The sequence below is a fragment of the Equus przewalskii genome, chromosome 12, assembly GCF_037783145.1.
Source record: "Equus przewalskii isolate Varuska chromosome 12, EquPr2, whole genome shotgun sequence".
Lineage (NCBI taxonomy): Eukaryota > Metazoa > Chordata > Mammalia > Perissodactyla > Equidae > Equus > Equus przewalskii.
Window position 1 is genome coordinate 4,826,505 of NC_091842.1, and position 14,016 is coordinate 4,840,520.

Sequence of the window (14,016 nt, forward strand, 5' to 3'; positions counted from 1 at the left end):
TCTGAGGGGTTGCAACCAGGCACAACTTCAAGTCACTGAGACTCTCCTGCACATCAGGGGACACACCCATAAGGTCCCTCCTGTCCAGGAGCCTAAAGTGGGAGACCAAGGTCAACTGGAACCTCTGAGAAGTCATCTTTGATCCCCTTGACACCAGAATTTCAGAGATGCTCCGTCCAACAGGCAGAGTGACGAAAGATGAGCAAGGGGTATTTCTACCCCACCCCGGGACCTGGCATGGCACCAGGCAAGGATTAGGCACTCGGTAAACATTAGTTTTCCCTTCTCTTCCTTACCCACTGAAGGCTGATTTATAAACACAAGGCAGACACCAGAAAAAAACAGACAGAACCCAATACTTAGAAAGTATCTATATGTATAAATAAACTGCCATATTTAAAAGGAAGTAACGCTTCCCACTCTTATTTCTTCTTTCCCCCATAATGCACAGCAGCAGGTAGAAAGATCTCTCGAAGGTTGCTCCAAAGCCCGTGGGAATGAATGTTCTGGTAGACCTGGGGATGTGCAGATGGGGGCCGGGCCACATGGGGGCAGCAGCCCTGGTGACCTCTGTACCACTCATTAGTGGTCTGGTTGGTGGCGGTCAGGTACAGCACAAAGCACAGGTAGCCCCCCAGGAGGAGGCTCAGCATCATGACAAAGCCCAGCATGAAGACAATCCGTGGAAAGGTCAGGTACAGGTACTGGGGACACAGAAGAAGCAGCACATTAGGCAGCCAGGCTGTGACGCAAGCAACGCTCAGCACCCACCATCCACAGCCGCGACAGAGGTGCCTCCCCGGTCCCACCTCCATACACATCTGACTCACTGGACACACATCAGAACCATCAACGGCACAACAAACAGCCCAGGAGAAGTGCTAGGATGTACGGTGGTTTCATAGGAGAAAAATGAAGTGAAAAGGGAAAGGATACTCAGGAGATGGTGCTCTGCCAGTCAGCTACATGTAAAATAAAGAAAGAAATGTAGATCTTAGTTCTTGCATGAAAATAAAGTCTCAGGGCCCGGTGGCGCAGCAGTTAAGTGCGCACGTTCTGCTTCAGTGGCCCAGGGTTCACTGGTTTGGATCCCGGGTGTGGACATGGCACCGCTTAGCAAGCCATGCTGTGGTAGGCGTCCCACATATAAAGTAGAGGAGGATGGGCATGGATGTTAGCTCAGAGCCAGTCTTCCTCAGCAAAAAGAGGAGGATTGGCAGATGTTAGCTCAGGCCTAATCTTCCTCAAAAAAAAAAAAAGAAGAAAAGAAAAGAAAGTCCCGATGGAGAGAAGGGAGCATTCTCTCCCTTAAAACCACAGTCACAGGAATACATGTACAAGGGTATTCACTGTAGCACTGATTTTAACAGCCCTGCTTCCCAGAAGAAACAAGTTAAATGTCCATCCACAAAGAAGAGGCAAACTCTGGGACAGTCATACTATGGAATAACACGGAGCGATTAAAAAGGAGGTCAATTTCTACGTACTGATTTGGAACAGATGTTGGTAATATATTGCCCAATGAGAAAGAGAAGATGCAGGGATCACAAGGGCATCCTACTTGTACAAAAACAGAACTGTCTCTGCGAAAGTGTACAGCCGTGTGAACACACAGAGGAGAAAGCCTGAGATCAACACGCCCGACTACAAAAGTGGCTGCCTCCGGGGAGTCAAACTGTTGGGAGCGGAGGGGTATAACTCCCAGTTTGCATTTTATTTTATTTTTTCTTCCAAGGTGTTTTGTTTTAAATTTTCTTCTCTTCCCCAGCTTTATTGAGATATAATTGCCACATAGCATGGTGGCAGTCTAAGGTGCACAATGTAATGATGTGATATAGTGAAAAGGCCACAGTAAGATTAGTTAACACATCTATCACTTTACATAGTTACAATTTATGTGTGGGGGGGGGTGGTGAGAACTTCTAAGAGCCACTCTCTAAGCAACTTTCGAATACAAAATAGAGCATCGCGAGCTACCATCACCATGCTGTAGATGACACTCACCAGAACTTAGTCATCTTTCAACTGGAACTTTGTATCCTTTGACCCCCTTCATTTATTTCCCCTCCCCCCTTTCTTTTTAAACACTCTGGACTGCTCGACTTTTTATAAGTTCTTTTTTATAATAAGCAAAACGAAGAATTTCTGAAAGTCAGGAGAAAAGAGAAGTAGATACTTATCAAAATTCTTGATAGGGGAGACTTTCTAACTGAAGTTACAAAGAAAAGAGATTTGATGAGGAAGAATGTCTAACCTTTTACACACAAAAAAAGATTAAAAATAGAAAAATACAGTAAGAATGAACTATCACTATCATGTAAAGAACTAAAATCAAAAGTTTTTCTAATATCAAAGAGGTCAACAGTTAAAGGACATAATTCACAAACAAAGATATACAAATGACTGACAGACAAGGAAAGTAATCAAAAGTAATGAAAGAAATATAGTTTTTTAAAAGGGTACAACAGGGGGCCGGCCCCGTGGCCGAGTGGTTAAGTTCATGCACTCTGCTGCGGTGGCCCAGGGTTTCACGGGTTCAGATCCTAGGTGCAGACATGGCACCGCTCATCAAGCCATGCTGAGGCGGTGTCCCACATGCCACAACTAGAAGGACCCACAACTGAAATACACAACTATGTAGTGGGGGGCTTTGGGGAGAAGAAGGAAAAATAAAAAATAAAAATAATAAAATCTTAAAAAAAAATAGCACAAGTAATTAAATCAGTATTTAAAAAAAAAAAAAAGACAGTCAGAGAAAGACGAACTCTATATGACTCCACTCATAGGTGGAAATTAGTATATTGAGAAGGAGATCTGATCGGTGGTTACCAGGGAAAAGGGGGGGTGGGGGGAGGGTACGGAGGGGGAAGTGGTGTACCCACAACATGACTAACAAAAATGTACAACTGAAATCTCACAAGGTTGTAATCTATCATAACATTAATAAAAAAAAAAAAAAAACTTAAAAAAAAAAAAAAAAAAAACAATATTGACTGGGGCTTCTGCCATCTCAAGATTTGACTGGGGTTGAAGAATCCGCTCACATAATTGTTAGCAGGCCTCAGTTCGTCACTGGCTGTTGGCCAGAGAATTTAGCTGCTCACTGTGCAGGCCTTTGCAACACAGCAGCTCGCTTCCCCAGAAAAGTGGTCCAAGAAAGAGAGAAAACCCAAGACAGAACCCACAGCCTTTTATAACCTAGTCTTGGAAGTGGCATACCTTCACTTTTGTTGTATGTTTGTCACATAAACGCATCCTAATCCAATGTGGGAAGGGACTAAACAAGGGTGTGACTATCAGGAGGTAAAGATCTTTGGGGGCCAACTTGGAGGCTGGCTACTGCAAAAGGAGCACCCCTGTCATTTCAGCTTCTCCTCCTCTACATGCCAATTATGGTGTATGGCACATAGAAGACATGTGCTCAGTGGATGTTTATGGAATGAATAACTGATTGAATGAGGAAACAGGCCCGGAGAATGTGAAATAATGTTAAAGTTCTGATTACATTTCCCACTAGAAAATAATGTGTAAAAGGGAAGAGTAAGAGTTTCTTTCCCAAGTTATTGGAAATTTTTTCAGCACTTTTTTACTGTCTAATCATGGTGTTCACAAACATTTTTAAAAATATATTTAAGGGTCATATTAACCCTGATCACTTTGCTTTTTTCCTCTAAATATAATTGAAATAATTTGCAAAAAAAAAAAAAAAAGAGGGGGGTACACCATATTTTCCCACCCCAAGCAGCATCAACCCTGCCCTGATGCAATGAAATGAACACTTACACATTGCTCTATGCATGAGTTTGAGAAAGCACTTTGATAATATACATGAATATCAAAAGACTTAGAAATGTTGATAATTTTTGACCCAGTATTTATATTTTTTGGAATCGAGCCTAAAGAAAGTTCTAAATACAAAAACATAACCATATATACAGATTAGCCATTGCAAAGGGGAAAATGCACTTACCAGTGGTCACCACCTTAACCAATGGATCAACCCAGGCTTTGCTGATCCTATATCCCACCTAATGGGACACAGTATGAAATACACATCCCCACCGAGGAAGCATTTTTGCCAAAAATATTTAACCTGAATCTAATCAAGGCTCTAGAACTAACTTCCAGTTTACACTACTATAAAGAAATAGAGAAAAATTAAATGACGCAATTAGGAAAAAGACACATCTAGAACAGGAGACATTCTAAGAGCCAACTAGACTACTACATGGTAATTTCATGGAAAAAAGTAGGGGTGTGATTTGAGACTCAAAGAGACTAAAAAGCCGTAACATTCAAATGCAATGCATAACTATAAGGTGTTTTCCAGTTCAAGAAGGTACAAGAGCTATAAAAGATATATTTGAAACGATGGGGAAATTTGAATATGGACTTGATAGTACATACATTTATTATTGCTTTTCTTAGGTGGGATAACAGAACTGTAGTTATGGAGAATGTTGACATTCTTAAAAGATGCATGCTCAGGTATTTAAGGGTAAAGCAACACGTTATCTCCAACTTGTTTCTACTAACACAGAAAAATACATACACACAGAAAGAAAACAGATGAAAACACTAACAATTGTTTAAATCTAAGTGGAAGGTATATGGGTAGTCACTTTGTTACTCTTTCAACTTTTCAGTATGTTTGGAAATTTACATAATTGGAAAAAAATTTAAGAATAAAAACTACTCAAGGTTAAAACAACAATGAGGCGTCACTACGCACCTATCAGAACGGCTAAAAGGAAAACCAGGGATAAGAGTAAATGCTGGCAAGGAGGCAGAGAAACCAGACCACCTCCCTCGGGCTGTCGCTGGCAGAATGTAAAATGGTGTAACTGCTCTGGAAAATAGTACAGGAGTCCTTTTCGAAACCTAAAATGGACTTCCACCCAACAATCACACTGAAGACTTATTTTCATGCAGGAACTAGTAAACAAATGTTCGCAGCAGTCTCATTCATCATAGACAAAAATTGGAAACTACTCAAACGTCCTTCAAAGGGTGGAGGGTTAAAACACTGCAGTCCCTCCGTACCATGGAATACTATACAGCAATCAAAAAAGGACAAACTACTAATATGAGTAAAAACTTGAATGGATCTCAAGGAAATTATGCCGAGTGAAAAAAAAAATCTCAGAAAGAGACTGCCTGATTCAATTTATGTACCAATGGTGAAATGCCATAATAGAGATGGAGAACAGATGAGTGGTGGCCAGACGTGAAGGATGTGGAGGAGGCTGTGGCTATAAGGGGTAACACGAGGGAGTCTCTGGCGGACAGCAGAGCATCTGGACTGTAGGGGTGGCTACACAAGGCTACACATGTGACAGATTGCACAGAGCTGTACAAACACATACACACAAAACACAAACAAGACGCATATACAACTAGTGCAATCGGAATCAGCTCTGCGGATGGTGCCCACATCGATTCCTTCGTTTCGGCACTGTGTGTAGTGGGACAGGGAGGCTGGCATGGGGGAGGGCTTAGGAGTACCTGGGACTCCTGTCTATTTCTTTGTGACCGCCTGTAAATCTATAATTGTTTCAAAAGACGAATTTTTAAAAAATATGCTGGCTTTGGGGCTATGTGTGTATTTTATCATAATAAGACAATATCATTTAATTCCTATTTTCTGAATGCCTTTACTGGAATGGATGCTGAATACCGTGAAAGGCTTCTCAGCTTCTAGAGAAATAATTATGTCTTATTCCTTATATTGAATAATGCTGTATAAAATATTAATCTATTTCCTAATAATGAACCAACCTTGCATTCATGGAATACACCCCACTTGCTCATGACATTTTATTTTCTTTGAAACAAAAGGGAAAAAAACACTCAAGGAGAATTAAGCAGTTACCTAAAAAAATAACTGTTCATAAGCTATTTCTCATAAATGAAGCAGAAATCTTTTAGCCATCAAATGAGTTTTTAAAAGAATGGCTTCAACCCTTACATTACGGTAAATTGATTTTTGACAAGGGTGCCAAAACAATTCAATGAGCAAACAATAGTCTTTTCAACAAATGGTGCTGGGACAACTGGATATCCACCTACTAAAGCTGGAACGTTACCTCACACCATATATAATAATTAACTCAAAAAGATTAGGGGCCAGCCTGGTGTGCAGCAGTTGAGTGCACACGTTCCGCTTTGGCGGCCCAGGGTTCACCAGTTTGGATCCCAGGTGTGGACATGGCACCCCTTGGCACGCCATGCTGTGGTAGGCATCCCACATATAAAGTAGAGGAAGATGGGCATGGATGTAAGCTCAGGGCCAGTCTTCCTCAGCAAAAAGAGGAGGATTGATAGCAGATGTTAGCTCAGGGATAATCTTCCTCCAAAAAAAAAGATCAAAGACCTAAATGTAAAGGCTAAAAATATAAAACACTTAGAAGAAAATGTAAGTGTAAATTTTCATGACCTTAGATTACTCAATGGTTTCTTATATATGACACTAAAGCACAAGCAACAAAAGAAAAAATAAACTGAACATCAAAATCAAAAATTTTTGTGTTTCAAAAAAAACCACCAAAAAAATGAAAGGACAACTCACAGGATGTCAGAAAATATTTGAAAATCATATATCTGATAAGGATCAAGTGTCTAAAATATAAAAGGAAGTCTTACAACACAAGAATAAAAGACAATCCAATTAAAAAATAAGCTGCTGGGGCTGGCCCCGTGGCACAGTGGTTAAAAGTTTGGCACACTCTGCTTCAGTAGCCCAGGGTTCGCAGGTCCAGACCTACACACCGCTCATCAAGCCATGCTGTGGTGGCGCCCCACGTACAAAATAGAAGAAGACTGGCACAGATGTTAGTTCAGGGACAATCTTCCTCAAGGAAAAAGAGGAAGATTGGCAACAGATGTCGGCTCAGGGCCAATCTTCCTCACCAAAAAAAAAAAAAAAAAAAGGAATGAAGTACTGATTCATGCTACAAGATGGATGAACCTTGAAAACTTTATGCTCAGTGAAAAGGCCACACACTGTATAATTCAATTCATATGAAATGCCCAGAAAAGGCAAATCCATAGAGACAGAAAGTAGATGAGTGGTTGCCAGGGTCTAAGGCAGAAGGGAATGGGGAGTGATTGCTGATAGGTATGGGTTTCTTTTGGGGATGATGAAATGTTTTGAAATTAGTGGTGATGGTTACACAACCCTGTGAATAAACTAAAGCCACTGAATTGTACACTTCAAAAGGGTGAATTTTATGGTATGTGAATTATTTATCAATTCAAAAAATTCCATATCAATCTTTGAAAAAGGAATGGCTTCATGCTTTTACTGGGAAAACCAATATCCTTTTTCTAATTCTGAAACCCAAAGTTAGAAGCACACAGCCCACAACATAATTACCTGAATAATTAATTACCTGAATAAGAAAGATGGTGTCCATAACTTGTAAGTGTCCAAGGTCATCAACGTAAGTCTCCTGGTACAAGCCCGACACCACCACCAACCGGACCAGAAACACAGCGCTCACAACGGCCATGGTGACAGCAGAGGCCGTCAACGTCAAGAGGTAGATGAGGAAGTACCTGGCATTCCAGGCCCCGATGCAATTGTTCATCCAAACACAGTGATGGTCAAAACGGTGCACGCACCGGTTACACACAGCTGCACAGAAATGGGAGAGCCACAGCCCTGGGTCGGTCCTCGATCACACAATGACACCATGCACACCTCCTGAGAGGTTTACAAACTGACCACTGGCAGTATGAGCCGAGGTAAATGGCAGCTGCTGTCACCAAGCTTTCAGAACTGCAGCGTCTAATGCCGTAGCCCCGAGCCATATGTGGGTACTGAGCACTTGACAGCCTTGAAAGAATACTTTGTTGATATTGATAAATTTACAGTTGTTTTCCAATTTGTGCAAGGATCTTTTGAGTTCAATGTGAATAACACTGAGATGACATAAGAGTTGGTGAATTTACTTAACTTGGACAGTTTTAAAACATTACTTTTGCTTAAAAGTCAAATCAACCCTTCTGATAAAGATGAACCATTATATGAATGTCAATGTGGATATTAAAGGAAAATGATTTTTTGGTATTGATTCAGTTGCTAGAAAACTTTTGAGAATGTCTGGAATAGCTTGGGTACATGAATCTGCTCTTCCAACTGTAAATTTTATGAAACCTAAATACAGATCAAGTACTTCTGTTTTTTTTTTTTTTTTTTTGAGTAAGATTAGCCCTGAGCTAACTACCACCAATCCTCCTCTTTTTGCTGAGGAAGACTGGCCCTGAGCTAACATCCATGCCCATCTGCCTCTACTTTATATGTGGGACGCCTACCACAGCATGGCTTGCCAAGCACTGCTATGTCCACACCCGGGATCTGAACCGGCGAACCCTGGGCCACTGAGAAGCAGAACTTGCCGAACTTAACTGCTGCACCACCGGGCCAGCCCCAGATCAAGTACTTCTGATGAAAACTTAGTGTATGGATTGAGATGTGCTGTAAATGTAAAATACACAGCAAATTCCAAAAGGCTTAGTATGAAAAAGAGAATCCCATGAAGGACTTTTTTATATTGATTACACGTTAAAATGGCATTTTAGGGGCCAGTGGCATAGTGGTTAAGTTTGTGTACTCTGCTTCAGTGGCCCAGGGTTCACAGGTTTGGATCCTGGACACAGACCTACACACCACTCATCAAGCCCTGCTGTGGTGGTGTCCCACATACAAAATAGAGGAAGATGGGCACAGACCTAGCTCAGGGCCAATCTTCCTCACCAAAAAAAGAAAAAAGGTATTTTAGATAGGTTGAATAAAATATACCATTGAAATTAATTTCACCTATTTCTTTGTACTTTTGCAGTGTGGCTACTAGAAAATTTATAATCATATATGTGGCTCACATTATATTTTTGTTGGACAGCGCTAGTCTATAGTCTTGGCCTCTCCCCAGAAGAACAGGCTCTGCCAGGACTGAAATCTGCAAACACAACATCCTGCAGAAAACATCTCTTGGGCCATATGCCCTGCCACTTGGCAAAGGAAGGGCTGTCAGGCCCAGGGCTGAGGGTTGCCCATAAGACCACATGTCCCGAAAAAAACGACTCTCCAGCCACTACCAGCAGTGGCCGCCGCTGTCTAGGGGTCAGATGGCCCTGTCTTCAGATTTCCGTCACACTCCCTTACAGACGAAGCCCACATCTGCTGCGAGGCGCTGGAGCCTGAGCAGCCACACTCACCGCAGTGCTTGGAGCGCGCAGGTTTCCTTAAACCACAAGTAGAACACCTCATGTTCTTTGGGAACAACACCTCATCAAATTCATAAACTGGAAGCAACAGTAACTCATTCGCTTTTGTTACGGTACCTGAAAAAACGAAGGACCAACATCAGTTTCCAGCAATAGGGAGCACTGGATGTTCACAAAATCTGTCCTGACACTGCACAACTGAAACTGGTGTATTTGATATCGTCAATAATTCATTTTATCATCTTTAACAATTCATACAAGAGAGACAACTCATAAACCCATTTAAAACGTAAATTCAATGGCTATTTTAGTATATTCACAGGGTTGTGCAACCATCGTGACAACCAATTTTAGAACATTTTCATCACCCCAAAAAGAATTCCTTTAGCAGTCACTCCCCATTTCTGTCTAATCCCCAGCCCCTGGCAACCCCTAATCTACTTTCTGTCTCTGTGGACTTGCATTTTCTGGATACTTTGTGTAAATGGAATTATACAAAATGTGATCTTGTGTGGCTGGCTTCTTTCACTAAGCATAATGTTTTCAAAGTTCATCCATGTTGTCGCATGCATAAGTACTTGATTCCTTTTTATTGCTGAATGATATTCCATCATACAGGTAAACCACATTCTATTTATTTACTGATCACTCCATGGACATTTGGTGCTTCAAGGGCAGAAAAAGTTCAAAGTAAAAGGATGGAAAAAAATACCAAGCAAATATCAACCAAAAGAAAGATAGCGTAATAATATTAATATCAGACAAAAGAGACTTGAGAAGGGGCCGGCCCAGTGGCGCAGCAGTTAAGTGCGCATGTTCTGCTTCTCGGCGGCCCAGGGTTCGCCGGTTTGCATCCCGGGTGTGGACATGGCACCGCTTGGCACGCCGTGCTGTGGTAGGCGTCCCACATATAAAATAGAGGAAGATGGGCATGGATGTTAGCTCAGGGCCAGGCTTCCTCAGCAAAAAGAGGAGGACTGGCAGTAGTTAGCTCAGGGCTAATCTTCCTCAAAAAAAAAAAAAAAAAAAAAAAGAGACTTGAGAGCAAAGAATATTACCAGTGACAAAGAGACTCAGTGTAGTTTAAAAAAAGATTCAAGAGATAATATTAATTCTAAACTTGAACGCATCTAATAAGAATATATATAACTAATATGTACACACACATATAGTAATTTCAAAGTATGTGAAACAAAAACTAACTAAAAGGAGAAATCTGTCTAGTCTACCAGCAGAATGAGATACCACACCTCTCTCACTAATCGATCAAACAAAAAAATTAGTGTGAATATAAAAGATTTGAACATAATTAACAAACTTGATCTAACATATTTACATTGTTCTCTGTATCCAAGAACTAGAAAATACACATTCTTTTCAAGCACACATGGCTCACTTACAAAAACTGACCAAACACCCACGCATAATGCAAATGTCAATAAAATTTCTAAAAGAAACAGTATCTTACAGACCACAAGCTCACTATATAACACAATTAAGTGAAAGTATCAAAAAATCAAACTAAAAAATTTATATGGAAAATTTTAAACTGTTCTAAATAACCCATGGGTCCGAGAAGGAAAAAATTAGAAAACAGTCAAAACTGAAAAATCATGAAAAGGTTACATAGCAAATCTTTTGCAAAGCCCTTAGAGGGAGCACGACTTGTTGGAGGCACTATCAGCAAGAGTGACATCTGAGCTGTCACCAGTCTGTCCTGAGAGCCTCAACTTACCAGGGTTGGTTACACTACTTAAGGTGAAAAAAACCAGGTTTACAATCAGCAACAGATAGGGCAGAAGAAGGTAATATAAGGAGAACTCCAGCTGTTGACAGTAGCCAAATATTTCCCAGGTGTACTCAGCATAAACCATCCCTTGCAAGGTGAGGTGCAGGAGAATGAAGGTGCGGTTTCTGAAAGGAAACAGATACGTGGCTTGCTCACGGGGGCCTCTCCATGAAGAAATCATACAACACTAAGGAAAGTTAACCAAGGGTCAACCACTTCCTTCAGGATTGAGATAATAGTAAGAATTCCAGAAGAAACCACGTGACGCATTTCGCAAAGTGCCTAGCATACATTAAGTGCTCAATAAATGTTATCTATTATTATTATCATCTTTGTTGGGAATTGAGGTCTCAGTATCAGAATATATTTCTTTTACAGAAATGCATGTCAATATTTTCCCACTCTCTAAATATTTATATTTAAAAGTAGACACGCCAAGACCCCAGAGATAAAAGGTAGGTTATCTATGAACAAGGGGTTTTAAACCCAGGCAGGACTCCTGATCCTTTCCAGCATCCTGCCCTGTACCACGCTGGAAACCATGAGGAGCTTCCCGATGCTAGAGGATAGCAACAATTGACAATCAAAACAGAAAAGAAAGTCATATTGAAACTCTGAAATATAAATACTGTGTATGGAAGAGGTAATGATGCAATCTTAGCATGGCTCTCTGCAGGCATTCTGGAATTATATAGGAAAATATCTGAAACAAAAGAAAAGAGAAAGATTCAGTTTCATTTCTCATTCACCCCACTCCCAAACAAATTCGATGCTTCACTTTCAGCTGGCAATATTGGTGATGGTAAGTTGTGTTTCTGCATATGGGCAGAGAAGAGATTTGGGAGAGAATAAAGAGGAGGCCTTACTTTGATGCCAACTCCTCCATTTCCACCCTGACCCCAAAGAAGGCACCAGGTCAGAGTCTCCAGGCAAAGGGAGACGAGCAGAGGGGATGGATCAGGCAATGCTAATGTGAACACCCTTCCTTTCCCTGCCTTGAGCTCAGTCCCAGGTTCCAGAGTCACCTCCAGATCACTGGGCATTAGCCCAGATCCCTCACAAGTCAACCCCTTCCCGAGGCTGCTCACCCTAATTTGGCTCACTATGATCCCTGAGAAGGAGCGTGGGCAGCCTGATGGTCAGCTTTCTGCTCACACATCCCCCAGTTTCACTCATCAGGCCCCTCCAGGAAGACATTGCTCACATTCATGCCCAACGACAGGTATCAAATCCAGAGAAAAAGAGCCAACCTTGAGAATGCTACCTTCTCTCAAAGCATCATCACAAGGTCATTTGAAACAGTAACAACAATAAAGAACAGAGAGTGACTTTCAAATATACCACTACTGCCATAAATCAAAGAGCAAGTGAACAAATGAACAATAACGGTGTCTCTGTTTTGTTGTCAGGAAACTGGTGAGCCTTTTAGGCTGGTGGTATTCAAAATCCAGTGGTCTCCAAGCATCCTTGTTACCTGTGTTCCTCTCCTGACCGGGCCTTTCAAGTAACCGGTTTTCGAGCAGACGCAGATCATAACACCACTGATGAGCACCAAAGTCAGGTAGAACACGAAAAGAACCAGAAAGTCCATCCTGGGGCTACAAAGGAACAGAAAGAGTGTGGCTACTACTGAGGGATGTATTCCCTGGCGCATTTTCTCAGACATCAGCTCCCTAAATGGCTCCCAAAACAATTTATCTGCCCTCAAGTACACACTGCTTCTCAGTGGGGCATCCCAGATGGTCCTGAGCTCTTTCTCTCGATGCTTCAAGAGTTTCCTAATCAAACCACTGCGGTCTGCTTTGGGGCATCGCCTGCCTGCAAATTTCAAAATAAAGTGGGGAATAATACACAAAATACACCCACCTTCCACCCCCTAGCAACAAATCATTCTTCTACTTTCTTAGATATAAGTATTCACACGGATATGGATACAGAATGTACTCCAAAGGATCTGGTGACAATGCTACTGAAATAAGCATCCCCTAGAGGGAGTCAGGGGCCCACGTCCAGGATCAGGCTTCCTATCCTAAGAAGCATCCCTACAGGTCAGTGACCACAACAATCAGAGATCACCCATGGGGACTAGCGTCAACACACAGGCCCGTATTAAGAAACTGGAAATGGTTACTTCTACCCTTAGCAGATATGATTCTGGGCCGGACTTTCAATTGAGAGAACCAAACTAGAAACTACTCATGAGATAAGACGGAGAAAACAAAGAGCAGCAATTCTCACGAGGCGATTCAGGGTCCCCAGGCTTACATATGTCTTTCGTTTGGGTTATTTCCAGCCAGCAGCTCGGGCATTCCTCCTCCCAACATTCACAGACCATTCAAACGGCACCCCTTCTTGTGCAGCGGCGTGCGCCTGGCACAACAGGTGGCACCCAGAGCTGCAGGAGACATGGTTCCTCCAGGAGGCTGGATCTGGCTGCAGAGACAGCAATTGGACACTTACATAATAAGACAGGGTAGGAGGCAGGGGGCATACACTGTGGAAAAGAATTTGGAAGTCGGGGGAGGTTGAGACCCCGCAGGGTGCAGGGTTATAAGACTTCGGGAGAAAAAGCTTAACTGGGAAGAAATCAGCCGAAGCCTTGGATTCCCACATTTAACCTCATCCCTGAGGTGCCCACTCTGGGGACCCGATAAAAGGACCTCCCCGAGGCTACTCTCTATCCGAGGGTCCCGGCGGATCGGCCTGGCCGGAGCTTTTCCCGGAGACCGGAACCGGGGTGGGGGACAGAAGGCTCAAGGGGGACACTGGGGGGGCCCGGGCCAAGGGCGGGGTGGAGGTGGGGCTGCGACCCCACACACAAAGGGGAGGAGCAGGTCAGACCGGGAGCCGGACGCCCCTGCGCCAGCCGGGCAGTCTGAGAGCCCCACGAAGCCGACCCCACCGCCGGGACCTGCCAACCGCCAGCTACACTGCGCCTGCGCCTGCAGGGCGGGCTCCCAGACTTCGGGCGGGCCCGTGACATCATCACGCGACGACCG

At 42.7% G+C, this 14,016-nt stretch overlaps 1 protein-coding gene across 3 annotated transcripts; it reads right to left on the reverse strand.

Annotated features, from left to right (window-relative positions):
* Positions 1 to 356: 356 nt before the first annotated feature.
* On the reverse strand, positions 357 to 14,011 carry ZDHHC4 (zinc finger DHHC-type palmitoyltransferase 4). Of its 3 annotated transcripts, none has more exons than XM_008537930.2 (8): positions 13,859 to 14,011; positions 13,283 to 13,450; positions 12,492 to 12,615; positions 11,647 to 11,720; positions 10,964 to 11,142; positions 9,220 to 9,345; positions 7,392 to 7,636; positions 357 to 704 (listed from the first exon to the last, which is right to left on the reverse strand). In XM_008537930.2, the coding sequence occupies exons 2-8, from the start codon at positions 13,339 to 13,341 to the stop codon at positions 423 to 425; spliced, it is 1,089 nt and encodes a 362-aa protein (XP_008536152.1). In that variant the 5' UTR covers positions 13,342 to 13,450; positions 13,859 to 14,011; the 3' UTR covers positions 357 to 422. The 3 variants fall into 3 exon arrangements, with proteins under 3 accessions (XP_008536152.1, XP_070422339.1, XP_070422340.1); XM_070566238.1 differs by having other exon boundaries at positions 13,837 to 13,951; XM_070566239.1 differs by lacking the exon at positions 13,859 to 14,011 and adding an exon at positions 12,734 to 12,835 and having other exon boundaries at positions 13,283 to 13,423.
* Between the last annotated feature and the right edge of the window lie 5 nt (positions 14,012 to 14,016).